Source organism: Ovis canadensis, chromosome 24 (genome assembly GCF_042477335.2).
Source record: "Ovis canadensis isolate MfBH-ARS-UI-01 breed Bighorn chromosome 24, ARS-UI_OviCan_v2, whole genome shotgun sequence".
Classification (NCBI taxonomy): Eukaryota; Metazoa; Chordata; class Mammalia; order Artiodactyla; family Bovidae; genus Ovis; species Ovis canadensis.
Window position 1 is genome coordinate 30,983,320 of NC_091268.1, and position 23,242 is coordinate 31,006,561.

General features: G+C 48.9%; 1 protein-coding gene across 1 annotated transcript in view; it reads left to right on the top strand.

The window, feature by feature from the left end:
- Positions 1-23,242, top strand: part of XYLT1 (xylosyltransferase 1) — a 348,193-nt gene that overhangs the window by 245,272 nt on the left and 79,679 nt on the right. Inside the window, exons 4-5 of the mRNA XM_069570209.1 lie at positions 14,633-14,805; positions 15,965-16,167. Of these exons, the coding sequence (XP_069426310.1) occupies positions 14,633-14,805; positions 15,965-16,167 (376 nt within the window). The remainder of the gene's footprint in view (positions 1-14,632; positions 14,806-15,964; positions 16,168-23,242) is intronic.

Below are 23,242 nucleotides of genomic sequence, written 5' to 3' on the forward strand. Positions count from 1 at the left end.
TGATCTGAGACTCCCTTGGTGGGCTGGCTATAATCAGAAGGGCTGGATGAAAATTGAAAAGGGAATCCCTTACCCACTCTGACTTAGTGTCATTTGGTGTCCTGTGTGGGGACCATGTCAGCCTTCCCTTGGGAGGAACTCCAGCGCCAAAGTCCTCAATGTCAGGTGAAGGTCAGGTCCTGCCCCTCCTCCACAGATTCCCTCCACCCGCACCCCCGTCGCGTGAACAATTGCAGGCTTCAGTGCATCAGGCAGGGCTCCAGAGTCACCCCACACATGTGCACCTGACTTCTCCACTGTCAAGCTGCATGACCATCTTTTGCCTGAGTTGTAGCTTTTAGTCCTTTCAGCATCCCTCGGAGGTGAGCACTCATTGACAGATGAGGAAACAGAGGCAGGGAGCAGCCAGATGACCTGTAAGTTCATCCTGTTGGTTCAGGATGCAGAACCAGGCGGAGAGCCCTTGCATGGAATGCCTGGGTTCAGTCCTGCAGGATGAGTTACTCAAAAAAATAAGTTCCTAAAAATAAGGTTATCATTAGAGTGCAGCTGACTTGGAATTCTCAGTGGCCAGTGGGAAAAGGAGCTCGCTCAACTATTTGGGAGAGAAATCAAGCCAGCCCAAGCTGAGTGTGTAACCAGTTCTTTAATAATAAGGCAAAGAAATAGGAATGAGGAGGAAGCAAGCAAAGAGAAAAGCCTAGGCTCAAAAGGTGGGTCTTGAGGAGTAGCAGGACTTGAGAAACAAAGCTACCCGCCAAATTACATTCGGTGACCATGTGTCCAAAATGCCCGGCAGCTCATTCGCTGCGCCAGGTATGCTTCGTCCCTCAGTTCTGCCCTGCTCTTCGCGGCCCATGGACTGCAACAGGCCCCCAGGCTCCTCTGCCCTTGGGGATTCTCTAGGCGAGAGTACTGGAGTGGGTTGCCTTGCCTTCCTCCAGGGGATCTTCCCAACCCAGGGATCGAACCCAGGTCTCCCACATTGCAGGCAGATTATTTACCATCTGAGCCCAAGCAGAAAACACTTTTATTAAACCATGGGGTCATGGGAATTTGGACAAAATTAAACTGAAAAAAAGAAAATTAAAGCTACCATGGGACTTCCCTGGCAGTCCAGTGGTTAAGACTATGCTCTCCCAATTCAAGATGCACAGGTTCAGTCTCTGGTTGAGGGACTAAAGATCCTACTTGCTGCATGGTGTGGCCAAAAAATAAGTTAATTTTGAAAAATGAAGTTACGATATGATCCAGCAATTCCACTTCTGGGTCTGTACCCCAAAGAATTGAAAACAAGGTCTCAGAGAGGTAACTACACACCTGTGTTCATAGCAGCTTTATTCGCAAGAGCCGAAAATTGGAAGCAACCCAGCTGTCTACTGATGAATGAATGAGCAAAATGTGGAACACACACACAGTGGAGTATCACTCAGCCTTAAAGAGGGAGGAAATTCTGCCGCATGCTACAACATTTTGCTCCATGAAAGAAGCCAACTGTAAAAAGAACAAATATAAGATTCCCCTGAGATGAGGCACCTGGAGGTGTCAGATTCATAGAGACAGGAAGTAGAATGGTGGGTACTGGAGGTCGTGCTGTGCACAGTCGCTCCGGTCGTGTCTGACCTTTTGTGACCCCATGGACTGTAACCTGCCAGGCTGCTCTGTCCATGGGCGTCTCCAGGCATGAATATGGAAGTGGGTTGCCATGCCCTCCTCCAGGGGATCCTCCCAACCCAGGGACTGAACCCACATTTCTTATGCCTCCTGCACTGGCAGACAGGTTTTTTACCCCTTGCAGCACCTGGGAAGCCCTACTAGAGGCTAACAGAGGGGAATGGGAAGTTAGTGTTCATGGGTGTAGAGTTTCAGTGTTACGGGATGGAAAATGGGGTGGTGCTGGTTGTACAGTAATGTAAAGGTACTCAACACTAGGACTGTATGCTCAAAAATGGTTAAAACGGTGAATTTTATGTTATGTGTATTTTACCATGTTTTTTTTTAATAAAAAGAAGAAATGCAGGGTGCTTGGCGGGCCTGTGGAAGGGGGTGTGAAGACCGGATGGGGGGACGGGTCAGGGATGGCTTCTCCTGATCTCCAGAGGGCGTGGCCTGGCCAGCTTTATCCTTGGACTGGTGCTTTCAGCTTCCCAACTCTACAGTCCCTGCTCAGTATCTCCTCCCTCACTTCCCATCAGGTCAGGCAGCCCCAATGTTGGAGGGATGGTCAGGTACTTGCCCAGCTCCTCCCAGGGAGGCTTGGGGCTCCTGAGCCAGGAGAAGTAGAGCCCAGCCCCCAGCCAGTTCACTTGAGTGGAGACCCTCATGGGCAACAGCTCAAGCATGAGTCTTCCACTTCAGCTCCCCCCAGGCCCTGAACGGATGGAGCTGTCCAGTTTAATCCATCAGTCTAAATCATTCATTCACAGAGGGCTTCTCCCCTGAGCTTAGCTCTGTGCCAGGACAAGGAGGCTAGGAGATATAAAACCTTGGCTTTGGCTCATGGGGAACTGCCAGCTATCAAGAAAGCCAACTTGATGTGGTGTATACAGGGGAGATGATTCAGCCTCAAGAGAGAAGGACACCTTGCCACTGGGACAGCATGGTTGGAACTTGAGGACCTTGTGCTGAGTGAAACAAACCAGACTAGCACAAACATTGCATGATACCACTTATACATGGAATCATTTCATGAAAGTTAAACTTTTGGAAACAGAGAGTAGGAAAGTGGTCACCGGGGACTGGGGGTAGAGGGAAGAGAACAGATTGTCAAAGGATACACCCTTGTAGCAATAAGATGAATAAGATCTGAGACTAAGCTGATAACACTGTATTGTACGAGGGAAAGTCACAGAGAGTAGAATGTAAATGTTTCCACCCTCTAAATAAATGAGGTGATGATATGCTAATTAACTGGATGGGGGAATCATTTCACAATGTATATGTATATCAGATCACCCCAGTGTACACTTTAAATATCTTAAAATTTTCTATGTCAATTATGCTTCGATAAAGCTGAACAATGAAGGAAGATTGGGAGAAAGGACCAACAACCAGCCCTGTCTCAAGAGAGTTGTTGTTGTTCAGTCACTCAGTCATGTCCAACTCTTTGTGACCTCACCGTTCCTGTCCCTCACTATCTCCCAGAGTTTGCTCAAATTCATGTCCATTGAGTCACGGACATGGTGATGCCATCCAACCATCTCATCCTCTGTCTCTCCCTTCTTCTCCTGCCCTCAATCTTTCCCAGCACCAGGGTCTTTTCCAGTGAGTTGCATGTTCGCCTCAGGTGGCCAAAGTACTAGAGCTTCAGCTTCAACATCAGTCCTTCCAATGTATATTCAGGGTTGATTGCCTTTAGGATTGGTTTGATCTCCTTGATGTCCAAGGGACTCTCATGAGTCTTCTCCAGCACCACAGTTCGAAATCATCAGTTCTTCAGCATTCAGCCAACTCTCACATCCATACATTACTAACAGAAAAACCATAGTTTTGACTAGACAGACCTTTGTTGGCAAAGTGTCGTCTCTGCTTTTTAATACTCTCTCTAAGTTTGTCATAGCTTTGCTTCCAAAGAGCAAGCATCTTTTAATTTCATGGCTGTGGCCGCTGTCTGCAGTGATTTTGGAGCCCAAGAAAGTAAAGTTTGTCACTTTGTTTTGTATCCAGTGATGCTAATTCCGTGGTCAGGCTAAAGTTCTAGACTATTGAAATGTTACCTCCTCATCTGCTAGAATAAAGCATGGGTTTGTCTCCGATCCAGCCCTCTGCAGAGAGGGTAACTTGTCATCAGTTATTCACTGCCTTGCAGCCTCAGAACCAGCCCCCATGGTGAGATGGGGGTAATAATCATGGTATCTGCCTCCTAGACCTCAGGGAAATTAAGTAATGAGATCATGTGTGCATAGTGCTTAGGGCTCAGTATGCCTCAGACGTCATTATTGTTCTGGAAGAGTCTTGGGGACCAAGGAAGGGAAATGACTGGCTCACGGCGCCATGGCTGGTTCACAGCAGTAGCAAGATTTGGATCCAGACACGTGGCCCCGCGGCCTTTTCGAAATCCCTTGAGAGCAGAGGGCTTCTCTCAAGTTCTAATCACCAGAACTCAGCATTGAAACTTCCCAGTGAGAAAAAAAAAGCCCTTGGCCCAAGTCTGAGGAAGCACCTAGAACCTGCCAGGCTTTCTCCTCCGAAGCCCTGACTCCTGCTCAGCGCAGCAGCCTGGTGTGCCAACGTGCCCCGCCCACGAGCACCACCCAGTGGGGTCAGGGGCAGATTGGGCATCCTCTCTGTTTTTAAGAAATGTGTCGTGTTTTGGTTAGAACACTTAACGTGAGATCTACCCTCTTAACACAGTTTAGGCGCACAATCCAGTATTGTTGGCTATAGGTGCAGCATTGTGCTCAGATCTCTAGCACCAGTTCATTGGGTTCATCTGGAACTCTGTGCCCATGGGTGGTAATTCCCTACTCCCCGAACCCTCAGCCCCTGGCCACCACATTTCCCCTCTTTGATCCTATGAGTTAGACACGTGAGGTCACTCATAAGAGTGGAATCACGCTGGATTTGTCTTTCTGGGACCGGTTTATTCAGCTCAGTGCGTGTCCTCAACATTCAGCCTGGTGGGAGTGCAAAATGGTGTAGCCACAATGGAAAGCAGTGTGGAGGCTCCTCAAAAAATTAAAAATAGAGCTACCTGTGACTAACCCGCTTTGTAGAGAAAGAACTGACGATCAGAGAGGTGTCTTTTCATAGTCCTTGCTCTGAAGAGGCCGAGCTGGCAGTGGTTCTGAGCCGTGGAGCCCGCCCCAAGCCTAGGGCACGGGCCTGGGTGCGCCCCTGACCCCAATCCTATTTGTAACACAGTCTTATCTCCACTTCTCCCCAAGATCCAGCCACCCCTATAATTTGGAACCAAGTCAGAAAGCTCCCCTTGCAACAGCTCAAAGAGGCCCCTTCAGAGCATAAATAGAATTGCGGGCTTTGTTGGTGGAATAACTATTCCAGTCAAGAGGCTCCTTCGTTTTGCATTTGTTATTAGTTGTGATCAGAGGCAGATGCCACAGAGGGAGACTCCGGGTGTGGGTGTTTATTTGCAGCAGTGAGCTCCCAGGTATACACAGCCCCGAGAGGCCACGTGGCCTTGAGGTAGAGTGCTGGAGCTGAGCCCAGTGGTTACAACAAACTTGATCCTGAATAGCCAAATCGAAATGGTGGCAGTAATGCTGGCAGTGTTGATAGCTATTCTAACGGACACAGACATCCACGTGAGACAGACTCTGTGGTGATAATGTACCCATTTTACAGATGAGAGAACTGAGGCCTGGAGAGGTGGTTTAACTGCTCCAAAGTCACACAGATCTGCCTGACCAGAGGCTATGCTCTTAACCACTGTAGCTCACTGTCTCCTCCCAGATCGTATCCCTAAAGGGAACCACAAGCATAGTCATTGCCAACATGTCGACATTTGCACAGCGCATTGGTCCTTGCAGAGTACCTTCGTCTTCAGCAGCTCTTTAGAGCCCAAGGGTTGCATAGCCCTTATTTGACCCATGGCAATAAATTGGGTAATAGGCTGAAGCTGGCACAGCTAGTTGCTGGGCAGAGCCCTCCGTGAGCACTTGTCCTTGGCCTTCCCACCTGCATGGCAAAAATATACTTTATATGCCTGCCCACAACTGTGGCTTTTTAACATTTGTCTGAAGTCAGCTTCTCCTGCTGCCTCTAATCACTCTGATTCTTCCACTTATTTTCTGTTTTATGCCACAGGAATCTGATTACACTGTTAAATTCATAGCTTTTTTTAGGAACCGGGCAACGTTTGGATCTCAGTCTGTAAAGACACACATAGCTCTGACCACATGTCATTGTTATCTGTCCTGCAGCTGAAAAAAAGCCAACTGATAGGCTTCTAGGAAGAGATTTTCATCTTTTGGAAATGAGGACAATTTGATGGAGCATAGTGGCAATAATAGGGCTTGCGTAAAACAGACCAGCTCCATTTCCAGCTCAACGAACTCCTAACCGGGACGTCTCTGAACTTCAGCTTCCTTCGCCATATCAGAGGAAGATAATAACCCTTTTCTCATAGAAGTTTGGATGGAAGTAAAAAAAAAAATCGTGCACAGAAATGGCTTAATACATAGCTGGCATGTTCAGTAAACAGTAGAAGTATTAGAAGTATCAGTAAGCATCGCCTTTTAGGAGAAGGCAATGGCAACCCACTCCAGTACTCTTGCCTGGAAAATCCCATGGGTGGAGGAGCCTGGTAGGCTGCAGTCCATGGGGTTGCGAAGAGTCAGACATGACTGAGTGACTTCACGTTCATGAATTGGAGAAGGAAATGGCAACCCACTCCAGTGTTCTTGCCTGGAGAATCCGAGGAACAGGGGAGCCTGGCGGGCTGCCGTCTGTGGGGTCACACAGAGTCAGACACAACTGAAGTGACTTAGCAGCAGCAGCAGCAGCAAGCATCGCCTTTATTGTTAGGTTGGCTGATAAAAGTTATCCGTCTTACAAAATGTAGTTAACACGGAAAAGTATAAGGAAGAAATGAAAACTGTCATGCCACCATGGATCTTCTGTTAATGTTTGGGGGCAGGTCTTTTAATTGTTATGGATTGCATTGAAGGACTTCTGCTTTGCTTAATATGTTATAGATAATGTTCTGTATCAACAAGTATGACCTTTGGGTCGATTCCTATTTGGGACCATTATAAACACCATGGAGATGGAGGCCTCAGGACCTTTGCACTTGCTATGACAGCTGCCCAGAATCCTCCTCCATCTGTGATAATTAAATGACTCACCCCCTCAGTTCACTCTGAGCTTGTTCAAGTGTATCCACTTCACATCAGCCTACGTTTGGCCACCATAGTCAAATAATCTGCCCCCCTTTAACATGCTTAAATTTTTTTCTTCATAGTCTATATCACTATGTTTGCAATTGTATTCTCTGTTTACTTGCTTTTTTAAAAATTAGGGTATCATTGCTTTACAGGTTTCCTGGGTGGTACTAGTGATAAAGAACCCACTTGCTCATGCAGGAGATATAAGAAATGCAGGTTCCATCCCTGGGTTGGGAAGAACCCCTGGAGGAGGGCAAGGCAACCCACTCCAGTATTCTTGTCTAGAGAATCCCCTGGACAGAGGAGCCTGGCGGGCTGTAGTCCGTAGATTGCACAGAGTAGGACATGGCTTAAGTGCCTTAGCACACACTCACGTAGTTGCTTTACAATGTTGTGTTGGCTTCTGCTGTACAATAAAGTAAACCAGCTATAAGCATACATATATCCCCTCCCTCCTGGATCTCCCCCATCCACCATCCGGGGCAGCACAGAGCTGGGCTCCCCGTGCTGTGCTGTGCGTTCCCGCTGGCTGTCTATCTCACCCGTGGTGGTGTATAAACGCCAGTGCCACCCTCTCGGTTCATCCCACCTTCCTTCTCCCTGCTGTGTCCACATGCCCATTCTGTCTGTGTCTCTATTCCCAGGCTGCAGCTAGTTCACCTGCACCGTTTTTCTAGATTCCACATATATGCGTTAATATATGATATTTGTTTTTCTCTTTCTGACTTACTTCACTCTGTGTATTTGCTTACTTTTGTATTGGCTTTCTACTCCACTTACCTAAGCAGGATTCAGGAGAGGACTCTGTCGTGTCCAGTGTGCCCAGAGGAGATGCTGAATAGTTGGCTAGATGAACAAAGAGCACCCTATTCACGGACGTGTGTGCGTGCTCAGCCATGCTTGACTCTTTGTGACCCCATGATCTGTAGCCCCCAAGCAGGAATACTGGAGTGGATTGCTATTTCCTTCTCCAGGAGTTTCCCAATCCAGGAATGGAACCTGAGTCTCCTGCGTCTCCTGCATCAGCAGGCAGATTCGTTACCACAAGCGCCACCTGGGAAACCCTCTATACATGGAAAGAAAGAAAGAACGTGAAGTCACTCAGTCATGTCTGACTCTTTGCGACCCCATGGACTGTAACCTACCAGGATCCTCTGTCCATGGGATTTTCCAGGCAAGAGTACTGGAGTGGGTTGCCATATACATGGAGACATGCATATTTGCCTTCTTCCCCCAGGATAGATTCTTAGGAGTGAAATTACTGGGTCGAGGGACCTGCATGTGTAACACTATAATACTTGTTGCCACATCACCTCTGGCCAGGCTCTGCCAGCCCCTACTCCCTCTAGCGGGTGGGAGAGAGCCCCTCCCCGTTCCTGCCCTTCTGGGAAGCTCACCACAGCCCGCTGACGATCCCACTCCTGGTGGTGGAGGCCGGCAGCTTTCCAGGACCGCAGTCCCGGAAACGGTGACCAGGCTTGAGGAGGCCCACGCTGCCTGGTCTCTGGGGTGGTTTCCTGTCTCCTCAGCAACCCCGTGTCCGAGCAGCTTGCTGGAAAGGTCGATGCAGGAGCCGGGGCTGTGGAGCAAAAATAAGAAGCTGGTGACTGGCAGCTGGCCCAGAGTGCCATGAACCTCGGCCCCTTTGACTGCCCTCCCTTGCCCCCCCTCCGCCCCGCCCCGTTGCAACACAGGGCAGAAAACTCGCCCATTCACGCTCTCTTGTTTATTTGACAAAATGCCTCAGGGTTCTCCCATGTGCCAACGTGGGGATCATTGCCATTGTGGTCACGGAGCCAGCCTGTGAATGTCTCAGGGTGAGGCCTGGGCCTCACCCTCTTCTTTCATCTCTGGGCTCACGAGAGTACAGGGCTGGCCAGGGGACCGGCGAGGGGAGAGTGTGTAAAGAATGGAAGTAGTCTGGGGGGAAGGGACCAGGCAGTGTCTCCAGCCTGGGGGCATATTTTGATTCTGAAATTCTGGAACTTTCGTTGGCCTTTGCTTTCAAGGCTAGCTGCATCACTCTGGGGTCAAGTGGATCCAGCTTTTCCGGTGGAGAAGCTTCCCCCTTGCCCCTGCCTCCGTGTGTATGTCTAGCTGGGTGTGTTTGTCTCCGTTTTTGTCCGTGTGTCTCTGTCTGTGCCCGTGATTCTTCATGGGTCTCTCTGTATATTTCTTTCCCGTATATGGGGGAGGAGGAGGTCCTCCTGTCTCTCTCTGCTTTTCCCTGGATTTGTGTGTGCCCACCTCCACCTCTCATCCCCAATGCCATCTCTCTGTCTCTTTTCTTTGGATATTTTTGTCTTTCTCACCCACCCTTAATGCCCAGAATAGCTGGCTTTCCTGGTGCCTCAGATGATAAAGAATCTGCCTGCAATTTGGGAGACCCAGGTTCCTGGTTCAGGAAGATCCCCTGGAGGAGGGCACGGCAACCCACTCCAATATTCTTGCTGGAGAACTCCATGGACAGAGGAGCCTGGCAGGCTACAGTCCATGGGGTCTCAAGAAGTCGGACACAACTGAAGTGACTTAGCATGCACGCATGCAGAGCTCTGGGGTTTTGTTCCCCCTTCTCTTCGGTCCTCCCCAGACTGTCTGACCCAAGAATGACTTTAGACTGTTTATGCCCAGGAGGCTCTGCAGCCAGTGTTTGCTTCCCCGGGTCTTCTTCCCCTTCTCCAGAAAGGAAGCACCTTTGATCATGTCTGTCTGTCTGTGAATCTGCTCTGCTTTCTAAAACTCCCAAAGAAAGATTACAAAAGGCTTTTCTCAACATCAACACTCAAGTCCCTTCAGAGATCAGCCATCTTCACACTCTTCCTCCCATAACCTGCTCATCAGTAGAGCAGAGGGTGGGTGGAAGGAGCAGGGATGGATTTGGGGTCACACTCCCGCCTCTGTCCTCCCTTACCGTGTGGCCTGAGAAACACACTGACCTCTCTGAGTCTCGAGTATGACAGTGTTTTCTTCCCAGAGCCAAGTAATGACCCACACATAGCCCCTGGCACCAGCACTCAGGAGACATCAGCTCCTCTTGCCCAGAGCCGCCTGCCTCCAGAATGGATTCACTCGCTCACTCATTCAACAACAGGGCAAGAGACGTCCCTGGCTGGAGAGCATGGCTGTTCCCAAAGGCCCCAGGAGCCTCCCTTGCTAGGAGCTCCAGGTCATTGTTACCCAGAAACCCTGGGGCAGAGATGAGCAGTATTATCAAGGCCAGCAGGAACCCCTACAGAGTGGAATTCCTATGAAACAGTGTCTAGACCACATTTAAACCTTTGAAACATCACCCAAAGAAATCCAGGTAGAAAAAAGTGACATGAGTAGCCATTGTTTTTAACCTCCCTCCCTTTGTTTGATAAAGAGTCTCTGAGGGAGGTGAAGAGAGGTTACAGCCGGCCCTGCCATGACCTGTGCACTGCCTTTGGGCTGCCGTTGCAGGAGAGAGAATATAAGCTTTTCTCTTATGTTCTTATCTTTTTACTTTGGATTCTCACATTCCTTAGCCCATTCATAATCCATGTGTGAAAGCAGGCTCAGGTCCCATATGCTTTTGTGCTCAAAGTTTTGTCCTCAACTGGCAAGTGGGAGGGTTGAAGGGTTCTGGGTGGTTGGATGGATGGGTGGATGGGTGAATGAATGGATGGGTTATTGTGTGAGTGTTTAAAGGGACATGATTCTTCCAGGTACACTTCTGTACAACCACCAGGAAAGCCTAAGTGTATTTGTGAGTGGTTTAGAAAGAAAATTAGAGGGAGGTTAGGATAACCTTGTGGTTGCTGCCTAGCTTGTCTTCAACCAGAGCCAAGATGGTAATTATCCCCAGGATCGAATTTCCTGATTGAACAGTCAGGAGCCAAAGAGGGTAGGACATCAGGAGAGCATGGGGAAATGGGCTCAGAAGCTTTGGGCTAAATTCTCTGAGATCTCCTCGGTCTCTGCAGGCGTATTGTTCACTACTTCCCCACCCTCGAAGGGCACACATCTTTCATAAAGCAACTGAGCAGTGTCTTCCATGTGTCCTAGTTGGCTGAGAGCTCCTCAAGGGAAGAGTTTTTCCTCCAATTTTATTTTTCTAGTACCTAGCATAGTATGTGGCACGTAGTATGGGAATGTATGTGTACTTAGCTGCTTCAGTCAGGTCCAACTCTGTGTGACCCTATGGACTGCAGCCTACCAAACTCCTCTGTCCATGGGATTCCCCAGGCAAGAATACTGGAGTGGGTTGCCATTCTGTCTTCCATTTGGGAATGTTTATAACAATTCTGCTTAGTTAATGAGATACCTTGTGAATTAGTTGTTGTAGGTAGATAGGTGTGCACTGGAGAACTGTCAGAGGCATTGCAGAGAAGATTCCTGTATCATGTGGGAGGCTTACTTTAAGTGGCCAATAAAGATACACCTTCTCATCTATCCATCCATCCACTCACCCATCATCCTCCAAGCAAATCATCCATGTTTGCACTCTTCCAACCATCTAATGATCAACTCTCTGATCCACGCAATATTAATGCAGTATAGGCTAAGTTAATATTGCGTGGATCAGAGAGTTGATCATTAGATGGTTAGAAGAGGGCATGCATGGATGGTTTGCTTGGAGGATGATGGGTGAGTGGATGCATGGATGGATGGATGGATGGATGGTGTTTTGAGGGGATGATAGGCATTGAACATTTTGCTAGGTGGATAGTTAACTGGTTTGTTGGATGAGTGGTTGAATTTGAATGGATGGGTGAATGAATGGACGGATGGATGGTTGAATTAAAAGATGTCACCTTATTGGCTACCTAAAGTCCACCTCCCACATGACACAGGAACCCTCTCTGCAATACGTCTGACAGTCTTCAAGTGCAAGCCTATCTACCTGCAATAACTAATTTACAGGCTATTTCATTAAGCAGAATTGTTATTAATGTTTATAAATTCTGGGCATGGTAATGTAGTGTATATTACTGGTTAAGGGCATAAGCTTTGGAAACAGACCTGGGTTTGAATCTCAGCTTAATTAAAGCAGTGGGACCTTGAACAAATAAATCCCTTGGCCTCTCTAAGCTATGGTTTCCTCATTTGCAAAACAGAGGTAATGGCCCTATCTTGTGGGGTTGTTACGAGGATTAAATGAAATAATTAATGATAAGGACTGCTCAATGCTCAAGAAGAGGTAATTGTTACCATACTAAAATGTATCCCCCTGTAACTTTTGTTTTCACCAAAAACCAGCTATGTTCCAGATATTGTTAATAATGTTGTGTATTCAGTGACAAATATTCTGAAATAGTCCCTCATCTTTTGGAGTTTAGTTCCAGTTGCGGATCCACACAATAAAACATATATATGTAATTCCAGACAGTGTTAAATGCAATGCACAAAATTGAAATAGGTAGAGATAAAAGAGAGTGATGTGGTTGGTAGGGGGCAGGTGGCCTGATTGTGACCTGTGAACTAGTGTCAAGAAGAAATATACAAAGATCTAGGGAGAGGGTGTCCCTGGGGGCAGGAATGGCCATGGAAAGGTTCTGAGGCAAAGACAGGCTTGCTCAAGGAAAAGACAAAAGTCAAGGGTCAAGGTCGATGGTGGGGGAGTCAGGGCGCAGGGATCTGCAGTCGTAACTGCGGGAGGCAGGGCCGCGGGCCGTAGAGTCTGTATCATGTGATGAGGACACAGCCCACGCTCATCTCATCCCCATCCCGTCCTCTGGGACAACACAAAAGGAGCCACACTCATGTGGTGGCCGTTCAGCTTCCCAGTGACAGCCAACAGGCTCCCCGTCTCCTGACCTCCAGGCTGAACAGTACGAGTTCTCAGCTTTCCCAGTTGGTATTCAGAGACACCTGCAGCTGCTGTGTGCTGAGTCTCATAGACCTAAAACCTGCAAGAAATCAGGTTACACCCAAAGGAAATTCAGCTCAGGAAAGCCAGGAGATTTCTGGTTGGGATTATAATGAACTGAACCAGTAAGCCGTGTTCCTCCCTGAAACCTTGCCCCTGGGGCATTTACAAGGGAAAGAAGGATAAAAGGCATCTTTGAGGCTGCTTCCAGGATAAAGGGGGCTTCTCCAATGGCTCAGTAGTAAAGAATTTGCCTGCAATGCAAGAGATACGGGTTCCATCCCTGAGTGGGGAAGATCCCCTGGAGAAGGGCATGGCAGCCCACTCCAGTATTCTTGCCTGGAGAACCCCATGGACAGAGGAGCCTGGCAGGCTGCAGTCCATCGGATTGCAAAGAGTTGGACACGACTGAAGCGACTAAGCATGCACACACCAGGATAAACGTCTGGAACCACTTATCTAGGAGCATCTGGTGTAGGATCTGGGCTTTTAAAGAAAAATAAGCAGTGACGGGTGGCTGATCTCCTCCCAGGCTGATATGGGAGCTCAAGCGGGGTCACCAGGATCTATCCCTCCCCCTCGCTCAGCAGCGTTTCCCTCCCTGTTGCCTTTCCTCTCCATGGGGGGATAAAATGGCTCTTAGGATCTTCAAGTTTCATGGACTTTGAGACTCTTATCTAGTTCCAACAACAGTCTGGAATTCTGTCTTCTTGGCTAAAAAGCTTGGTTAAACTCTGAACCTTACTTACTGTGTCCTGACTGGCCAAGCCTAAGTCCTGTGACCACCCCTGAAACCCTCTCCTTCCACACAGAGAATGGGGGAGGTTGAGGCCCCTGAAAATATTGGGTGATAAATTTCTCCCAGGCGCGGTGGATCAATTCTAGAGATCTTCTATGCAACATTGTGCTTATGAGGGAGTCAATTCCCTAGTAGGTTGATAAGAAGTCTGGGGTCCCCGAGGAGGAGAAAGAGGTCTGGGGCTTTCAAGGAGAGAGAGGTGTCTGAGGCTCTCAAGAGAAAAAGACAATTTTTTTTTTCTACATTGCTTTGTCTTAGTGATATAACAGTGTATCTTGCTCAAGGACACGTTTCTCCTTAACCTTCTGACTAATCTTGTTACCTTAAAATTTGTATACTATGGGCCAGGGTCTGGTAAGACCTTTCTATTGTTAGCTCTCATCTTGTTAATTTCAGATGTATGTTGTGGGAGTGAGTCTGATGAAAGTATATAAGGCCTTGCCAAGACTAGCGTGGGGGCCACTCTCTGTCCGCCTTCTGATGTCTATGTCAGAAGCTTTCTCTGCCCTTTGTTCACTTTGATAAAACTCTGCTGCACGAAAGCTCTTGAGTGATCAAGCCTGGTCCCTGGTCCCAAGGCTAAATTTTCTTCGGAGATCATGAATCCGATACCGTTCACCCTAAGCTATCACTTATAATCCACACTACTATCCTGAACACTTAAAAATGTGTTAAGAGGGTAGCTCTCAGGTTATCTGTTCTTTCCACAATTTCAAAACAAAACAAAACAAAATAGATGCTGTTCGGAGGAGAAATGAGAGTGGATTCTGGACAAACAAAAACAGCATGTATATCTTAACATTTCACAAATTGAAGTTAACTGCTCCTTCCTCTGTGGTTCAGAAATGTACCTCTTATGTGGCTCATCTCCTCCGGCTTTAATATGTGTACATGTGTCTCCATCAGTGTACACATGGAGGATGCGTACACTTCGGCTCCCTGAGGATGGAAACCATGTCTTTAGCTCCTCAGGGGCCCCCACTCCTGTTTACCAGGACAGAGTAAGGGTCCAAGACTTTCTTAGTTAAGTTGAAACCAGTTTCAGGGACCAAAATGACTATTGTGCCCCTCAAATAGTCCCGGGAAGAAGCATCAGAGAAACACCTGCTGAGGACAGCTGAACTCACCCCACCTCTGTGATCTCCCTGGTTTTCCCAGGCAAAGCCAACAAGAACATTCAGTGGGATGAGGATTCAGTGGAGTATATGCTGGCCAACCCAGTCAGAATCGCCTTCGTCCTGGTGGTCCACGGCCGCGCCTCCCGGCAGCTGCAGCGCATGTTCAAGGCCATCTACCACAAGGACCACTTTTACTACATCCACGTGGACAAGGTGAGGCCCGCCCTCTGATCGCCGCATGCCGGCACTTCTCTGGGGGTGTGTCTGCCCCTCCCTTTCAGGGGAGCCTTGCAGGCTGAGCAGCTGCCTCCCCCAGACCATTGGCCTTGAAGTGCTGTGTAGGTGTGTGTGTGTGTGTGTGTGTGTGTGTGCGCATGCGTGCGCACACGCATGGGTGTCGGTTTCAAAGCTCCCAGCTGTGACTTTAGACTTCCTTCAATGACAATGAACATTGTCAGTCATACCTCTTTTGCTCATGGTCCTGCCCAATGCAACGCCTGCCACTCTATAAGGATAGCTAACCCAGGGGTGGGCCCACTTTTCCCATCAAGGGCCAGAGGGCAAGTATTTCAGGCTTTGTGGGCTATACACTCGGTCACAGCTAATCAGCTCTGGCACTGTAGCCTGAAAGCAGCCATAAAAACATACACAAATGAATGTGTGTGACTGTTTCAATAAAACTTTATTTTCCAAAAAAATCATGCAGCCAGCTTGTTGACCCCTGAGCATCTTGTTCCAGAGGTTCCTGCTGGTCTGCTGATGTGACATGATTGTGTCTTTGGTCAAGAAGGCAAAGGGGATGCCTATTCGAAAGTCTGATTCTAGCAGGCCTGCCAGAGGGTAGTAGAGAAAGTCTACCTTCAAAATACTCATCAGGCTTAAACGCAAGCGTTAGTCACTCTGTCGTATCCAACTCTTTGTGACCCATGGACTTCAGCCTGCCAGACTCCTCTCTGTCCATGGAATTCTCCAGGCAAGGATGCTGGAGTGGGTTGCCATTCTCTTCTCCAGGGGATCTTCCTGAACCAGGGATGCAACCATATTAGATACAACCATATTACTTAGCTTGTTATCCTCAGACCATATGTATCAGTCTTAGAGAAAAATGCAGACTCCCAGGCCTCAGCCTACACCTGGGGAACCAGTAATGCAGAGTCAGGACCAGGGAATCTGCATCTCAGATTGCTAAAGTAATACTTTAAAAATAATGAAGTTTGTATAACGATGCAGAAAGACACCCCGGGTCTGAATCAGTTACTTGGCAAAGTTCAGAAGCCCTGTCGCCTAGAAGGGAAGGGACAGAGAGGGAGTAAGGGGCAGGGCTGGGGTGTTTTCCGCACTGCTGAATGTCGCCCTTCCTCTCCTGGGAAAGCGCTCCAATTACCTGCATCGCCAAGTGCTTCAGTTCGCCAGGCAGTACAGCAACGTCCGTGTCACGCCCTGGAGGATGGCCACCATCTGGGGGGGAGCCAGCCTCCTGTCCACATACCTGCAGAGCATGCGGGACCTCCTGGAGATGACCGACTGGCCCTGGGACTTCTTCATCAACCTCAGCGCAGCTGACTACCCCATCAGGTAAGGCGGCCCTGGCCAGCCTGCTTTGAGGTCCTGCTTCCCCTGTCATGTCTGGGAAGCCAGAGGCAGAAGCAACCTGCCTCCCGTCTGGAGAAGCCTTCCTGCCTCCGAGATGCTTACTCCCTGTCTCTGTAAGCTCTCTCGACATGAGGGTCACGTTGTGCTTGAGAATCATGTGGGCATTCACTCATTCTTTCATTCAACAGAGATTTCTTGAGTACATGGTTTTCCCAGCTCTGTTTGAGAACATGCTTCAGAGGCTGAAACCCCTGGCCATGAGGTGCTTCCATTCAATTCAGGGAAACAGACAACTTGCAAACTAAGTATTTAAAATGGTACATCAGAAAAATAAGGCAGAGAGCAGCAGGAGCAGGGGGGAGCTGGAAATGTAATGAGAGTGGCCAGGAGCATCCTTCCAGAGAAGAATGGAAGATGGTGATGGAGTGAGCTGCCCAGACAGGGAAAATGGTCCAGTGAAGGGCAGGACAGGGGCTGAGCCCTGAGGATGCCTGATGTGTTCCAGGAACAGCAGGGCTCAGTGTGGCTGGAATAGGGGGTGAAGTCATAAGAAACAGAAGCCAGAGAGAAAACTGAGGTGAGATCATGGAGGGTCTAGAATTTGGCCATTACTCAAGGGAAGATGGGAACCACACGTCGTGCTTGGAGCAGAGGAAGGCCAAGGCCTGACCTAGGTGTTAAACTGAAAAGGACAAAGTGGAAGAAGGGAGGGAGTGGGGTGACAGCCTGTGCAGAATCAGACAGGCGTCTCTGGGCTGTTGGAATCCCATGGGTGGGTTTGTTTGGCTCCTATCCAATTTTAACACATGATTGGTTGCCCACATTCTACGACTGGTAGATTTCTACGGAAACTGCAGGTCTCTAGTTTCTCTCGGGGCCCTCCCCAGGGCCTGTAGGCTACTCAGCCACAATTATGTGCGGGTGGTGGAGCAACCAGCAGCCCTGGGGCGGTGAGAAATTCAGATGCCACTCTGTCCCTTTGCACAAACATTGATCTACTCTTTACAAGAGGTGTAAGCAAAGAAAACCCCTGGAGATCTCTTTAAAGGGAGGAAAAAAGGCAACAAAGTGAACTATATCTCCTATCAAGAAGGCGGCTCTTTGCTTGACTGTGTTTTCCGTCTCGCTTATTGAAAGGCCTAAAAGGAGAAGTGGATGGGGTGAAGGAGAGGGCCTTCCTTTCTATGATAGCGCTGGGCACAGAATTTCCAGAAGAGCTAGATGAAGGAGTCTTGTAAAAGGTGTTTTATCCAGGCAATTCTCAAACATGCACAAGAATACAAGACTAGTATAATGACCCCTGCATCACCCAGTTTCAACTATAATCAGTTCATCTTGTATCTATACCAATAAAGACCTTGATCCTCTTCCACCAGCCCTGGTGAAGCATTTCTAAGAGGTCAGATGATTATATCTGTAAATATTTCAGTGTGTGCGTGCATGCTCAGTCATGTCCAACTCTTTGCGACCCTATGGACTATGGCCTACCAGGCTCCTCTGTCCACTGGACCCTTCAGGGAAGAATACTGGAGTGGGTTGCCATGTCCTTCTCCAGGGAGTCTTCCCAACTCAGGGATTGAACCCACGTCTCCTGCAACGCCTGCATCGGCAGGCGGGTTCTTTACCACTGAGCCACCTGGGAAGCCCCAAATATCTCAGTAAACATATCTAAAAGATAAAGCCTCTCTTGCAATTTAATGTCAGTATGATTGCATGAGTGCTAAGTCACTTCAGTGGTGTCCAATTCTGTAACACTATGGACCATAGCCCACCAGCTCCTCTGTGGTCCATGGGGATTCTCCAGGCAAGAATACTGCAGTGAGTCGCCATGCCCTCCTCCAGGGGATCTTCCCAACCCAGGGATCGATCCCGCATCTGTTCTGTCTCCTGCATTGGCAAGTGGGTTCTTTACCACTCGCGCCCCCTGGGAAGCCCATCAGTATGACCTGGGGCTGGATCATTCTCTGCCGTAAGGCTGCCCTGCTCACTGCTGGTATTTGGAAGCACCCCTGGCCTCTACCCATTAGATGCCAGTAGTGGTTCCCACTCCCAACCACTTGTGGCAACCACAAATATCTCCAGGTGCTGTGTTTCTGGAGGAGCAAAACTGCCTCCAGCTGAGAACTCTCCAGTTCCTGAGAAAGAGAACAGCCTGGACTTGGGTCGGAGATGAACTACTTGCCTTTGAGACATTTAAACATGGCTGGAACCTAATAAACAAAACAAGGGGGAGAGATGAGTATAGGGATGTACAAGGTGAGGGTGAGCTGGAGCCTTCTCCCTCTCCCTTCCAAAGAAGGAGTGTGTTCAGAAATACCCCAGAATGCCAAGCACAGTTGCTGGTGTGGCAGACACTCCCTTCAAAGGTCAAGATTCCCACTGCCCCAGCTCCAGACCTCCCATGGAGGCCTCAGAGGTCATGTCAGCCTCAGTCAGGAGGTGACATTTGACCAGGACCTCTCAAGGGCAGGTGGGCCAGCCTATGACCTTTCCCAGAAGAATTGCATCAAGTCTCAACGCTGCCCCCTATAGGCCCCGTAGTTGCAGTTGTAACAGCACTGGTCACTTAGCCAGGTCAGCTGGTCCAGGAGATCAGCATTTCTAGCATTTCAGTATCCAAGAAGATGAGTCCTCAGACTCCCATATGATGGCTTAAGGCTAGACTCTGAGTTCTGCCACCTCACTCGCAGGTGACCCTTGGCAAGTAAACACAATTTCTGTGAAATCAGATTGTAGTCATGGAACCTAGAGAGTTTGGGCACTTAGCTCAGTACCTATCAGCTCTGAATCCTCAGGCTGGATCCAAGGCTGAGCCTCCTGATCTCTGAGAAAGGTCCAGAAATGCTTTCTCAGACCATGTGCCCCACCCATTTGGGGGTTCGGAGAAGGGAGTCATCGTGTTCTTAGCTTTGATGGGCCGGTTGTCTGGCCACGCCTGCCGGTCTGTCTCTCCTCCGCCTCCCACGGCCCTCATTTCCGTGTCCACCCCCTGCCAGTTCTCCCACCCACTCGCGTTGCCAGCATCACGGCCAGAGGCGCTTCACGCGTCAGGCACTGCTGGTTCCTCTTGCTGTTGTTTTCATGAAGTCGCCCCATACAAAAACATATGAATTTTGCAGATGAATGGTTTTATCCTGGGCAACTCTGATAGGCTTTCACTTCCCATCTGCCACTCCATCTGTAGCTTCCAAAACCACGACTTCTCCCCTCCCAGGAAGGATGAGCAAACTTAGGAACCTTCTCGAAGGGGCGGAGTGCCCAAGTCAGAAGCTTCTGTGAGACTCTGAAAACCTGGGTGGACATCCAAGGGCAGCGTTCACCCATCCTGGCTGCTCTGAGCTGTCTGTGATTTGTCATCACCGGTCCAGTTCAGCTGTCTGGCTCTAACTGCCAGCCGGATTCATTGGTCTCTACTGCCCAGTAGCCTCCATGAGACCCTGGATGCAGACAGCCTGGCTGCAGATTCTGCCACCACCGATGGGCCATTTGAATCGGCATGTGTTGCCTCAGCTTTCTGCATCTCAGTGTCTGCACCTAAAAGGGACCCAGTATTGGTACCTATTTCATAGGGCAGTTAGGAGGATTAGAGGAAACATTGCAAGTCAAGGCCTTAACACAGTGCCTGACACAGAAAGTGCTCCCCAAAAGCAGGCAGTAGTTATCATAGTTATAATAGTGCTGGCCCCACAGGCTGGACTTCATCATCAGCTGAGTTGCTTTCCTTTATCCCTTCACTCATGAAAAGACCAGAAAAATATTTCTTGAACTCACATCTCTTTCAAAAGTGGCAAATGCAAAGTAAGACTCAAAGACTGAATGTTTCAAGAGAAACAGGCGAGAACCAACTCGTCTGTGAACAGGAAGACATTCTTGTGTTTGGAATATGCAAGCGAAGTTATGTTTAAAGAATCTAGGCCTTCCCACTTCACTGTTGACGTGACCGCCTGGCCCACGTAAGCTCTGGTTGGAGCTGTTTATGCATCCAGTGTGTGAATGAAAATGGAAATTTTCAACTATCGAAACCCTGCTAGGTTTGGAATCATCAAAGAACATGATGCTTTTATTTAATATATTCTGTTTACTGAGTAAGGCTGGAAACTGCGCTAGCATTCCTCAGTCGGATGGACCGCAGACAGGGGTGAAACCAAAAGCATTATGCAGTTGGTTTGCGAGGTTTGGGCCAGTGGTAACAGACCCTACACCATCTGCCACTGGGTCCTGTGTCCTGGAGCAAACCAGATGCAAAGGCTGAAAGTGTCCATGGCCCCTCCAGGGCTCACATTCTGTCTGTGGTGTGTGTGTGCGTGCATGTCGTGTGTGTGCAAGCCTCAAGCAAAACCCAGAATGTACTAATTCTGCCTCTTAGGGATTCACAGCAACAAGGTCTAACCCAGTGGGGCCCACCATGTGGACATTTAAGCTACCCTTAACCATCGACCCAAACCTCTCTCTTGAGATACCACCAGGGACCCAGGGCAGGAGCATAAGAGCTTTTCTGCAGCTCCTCATCCAGAAAGACCAGCTCAAACAGACAGGAAGCAGGTGTCTGGGCTTCTCTGCAACATTCCCAAGATCAGTGTCTCCACGGCACTGATCAAGCAAGACAAACGCCCAGATCCAGCAGACGTTTCCTGTGTACCTACTGTGTGTCAGGCCCTCTGCCGGGGCCTTTAATGTGTGCTGTCTTAATCCTCATCCCTTAAAACATAGCTTCTGGTGTGTAAGAAAGTTTAAAGAGGTTAGTATTAGAACTTCTGGTGAATTGTGCAGGGAAGTTAACCCCTTGATAATACCTAGGCACAGAGTCTAGTCACCCTGGGACCTGGCATAGGACTGTGCATCTGTGCGTAGTCAGTCCCCTACTTTTCATTCCTCTAGCCAGGCCACTGATTCTCGACTGGGTCAAGGAATTCCTGTTGTTAATAGCAAATCACAACCACAGCAAAATGCACTTACAGAACCCAGGATACCCCTGGCATGGTTTTTTATGTGCTGTCCATTGTCCGGACATGGTCCTCCACACATACTTCGGAGAGGCCATTTTTCAGATGAAAAAAGTGAGGCACAGAAATGTTGAGGAACTTGACCACAAGGATACAGCCAGTGGTCTCTTTTTCCTTTTTTTTAAAAAAATTGAGGTTAAATTCACTTAACATTAAATTAACCATTTTGAAGGGTTCTATCCAGTGGCGTTCAGTACATGCCCAATGTTGTGGGCTTTCCAGGTGGTGCTAATGACAAAGAATCCTCTTGCCAGTGCAGGAGATGCAGGTTCAATCCCTGGGTCAGGAAGATCCCCTAGAGAAGGAAATGGCAACCCACTTCAGTATTCTTGCCTGGAAAACCCCATGGACGGAGGAGTCTGGAGGGCTACAGTCCACGGGGTCACAAAGAGCTGGACATGACTAAGTGCACACACACACACAATGTTGTGCAGCCAGAACCTTTCTCTACTTGCACAGCACGTTCATTACCCCAAGAGGAAGCCCTGTCCGCCCCATTCACATCCCACCATGAGCCCCTGTCAGCCACTAATCTGTCTCCATGGATTTGCCTGCTTTGGATGCTTCATATGTATGGAATCATACCGTGTGTGATGTTTCGTGACTGGCTTCTTTCACTTAGGATAACATGTTCATGCTCTACCCACATTGTGGCCTGTGCCAGTACTTCATCCTTTTATGGCTGTATACCATTCCATTGTGTGGCTGTGCCATAATTTGTCTACCCACTCATCAGGTGGTAGAACCGGGATTCCTAAGAGCTCCCCAAAAGCCCCGTCTCTTGACCAGCTTGGCTTGTGTCTTACAACCTAAGGTGAGGACCTCATCTGGTTTAAGAAGATGCAACTCCATCACGTGGGCCTCTGCACAGCGTTGGTACCAGGACATTTACTGCCTGAGCTCTGATGATGCCAGGGTCAGGGTAGGGGTGCTGATCTGTGCACCCTGGTCCACAGAAGCCTGGTGACCTTCCCCGTTCAGCCTGGCCCTCCTCCGCCTGGTTCCATTAGAGAAGTTTGCAGTGATTCTGGCTGGTTGAGACCGATTTGGGGTTGAAGATGGAAAGATGACGGCTTAGGGATGGAGGTCTCAGTTTCCCGTTTCCCCTCCTTCCTTCTTTCACCATCCAAGCCCCTCTGAAAGCAACCCAAGGGTGTTTTGGGGAGGAAAGAGCTCAGGCTTGCCTGAGAGGCCAGCTGAAAATGGTCCCACAGGTAAGATAGAAAGATGGGGCTTCTCTGACTTCACTCATTCATGCAGCAGATACTTACTGACCACCTACTATGTGCCAGACACTATGCTGGCTACCAAGTGTTCAAAGGGAAAGAGAAACATGCTCAGTCTCTGCCCTCATCCTAGTGGTTTGAATCACCTGGGTTTGAATCCCAGATCTTCTGTTTACTAGCTGTGTGAACATGGACTTGAAAATATCGCTTAATGTCTCTGGGCCTCGGCTGCCTCATCTGTAGAATGGGTACAACAATGACACCGCCCCATACGGTTGCTTAGAGAGAAAAATGAATTAATGTATGGAACGTGCTTAGCACCCAGCAGGCACTGTCTGTGCAACAGCCCTCGTTATTGATAGAAGGAGTTGGAAACTAACCAGAAAGATCACATGAATGAACACATGATCACAAAGTAAGGCAAGTATTCTGAAAGGAAGGACAGATGAAAGAGCATTTAGCAAGTGAAGCTCACCTGCACCTTGGAGCCTGGGGCGGCCTCTCTTAGGAGGCAGCACGTGAACTGAGATGTGTGAGATGGGTAGGGCTAGCTAGCAGTGTGTTCCAGGTAAGGGGATGGCATAAGCAAAGACCACGGTATAAGAGGACCCCTGACAGGCTTGAGGAGTTAAAATAAGGCTGATGTGGATGGAACACAACCAGCCAGAGTGCCTTACCACCAGGGAGGACGGTCCAGCCAGTTCCTGCAGGGATTTCTGATCACTTGTCCAGTGGTTGCAGTTTTAATGAGAAGTCCCTGGAGAAGGGAATGGCAACCCACTCCAGTATCCTTGCCTGGAGAATTCCATGGACAGAGGAGCCTGACAG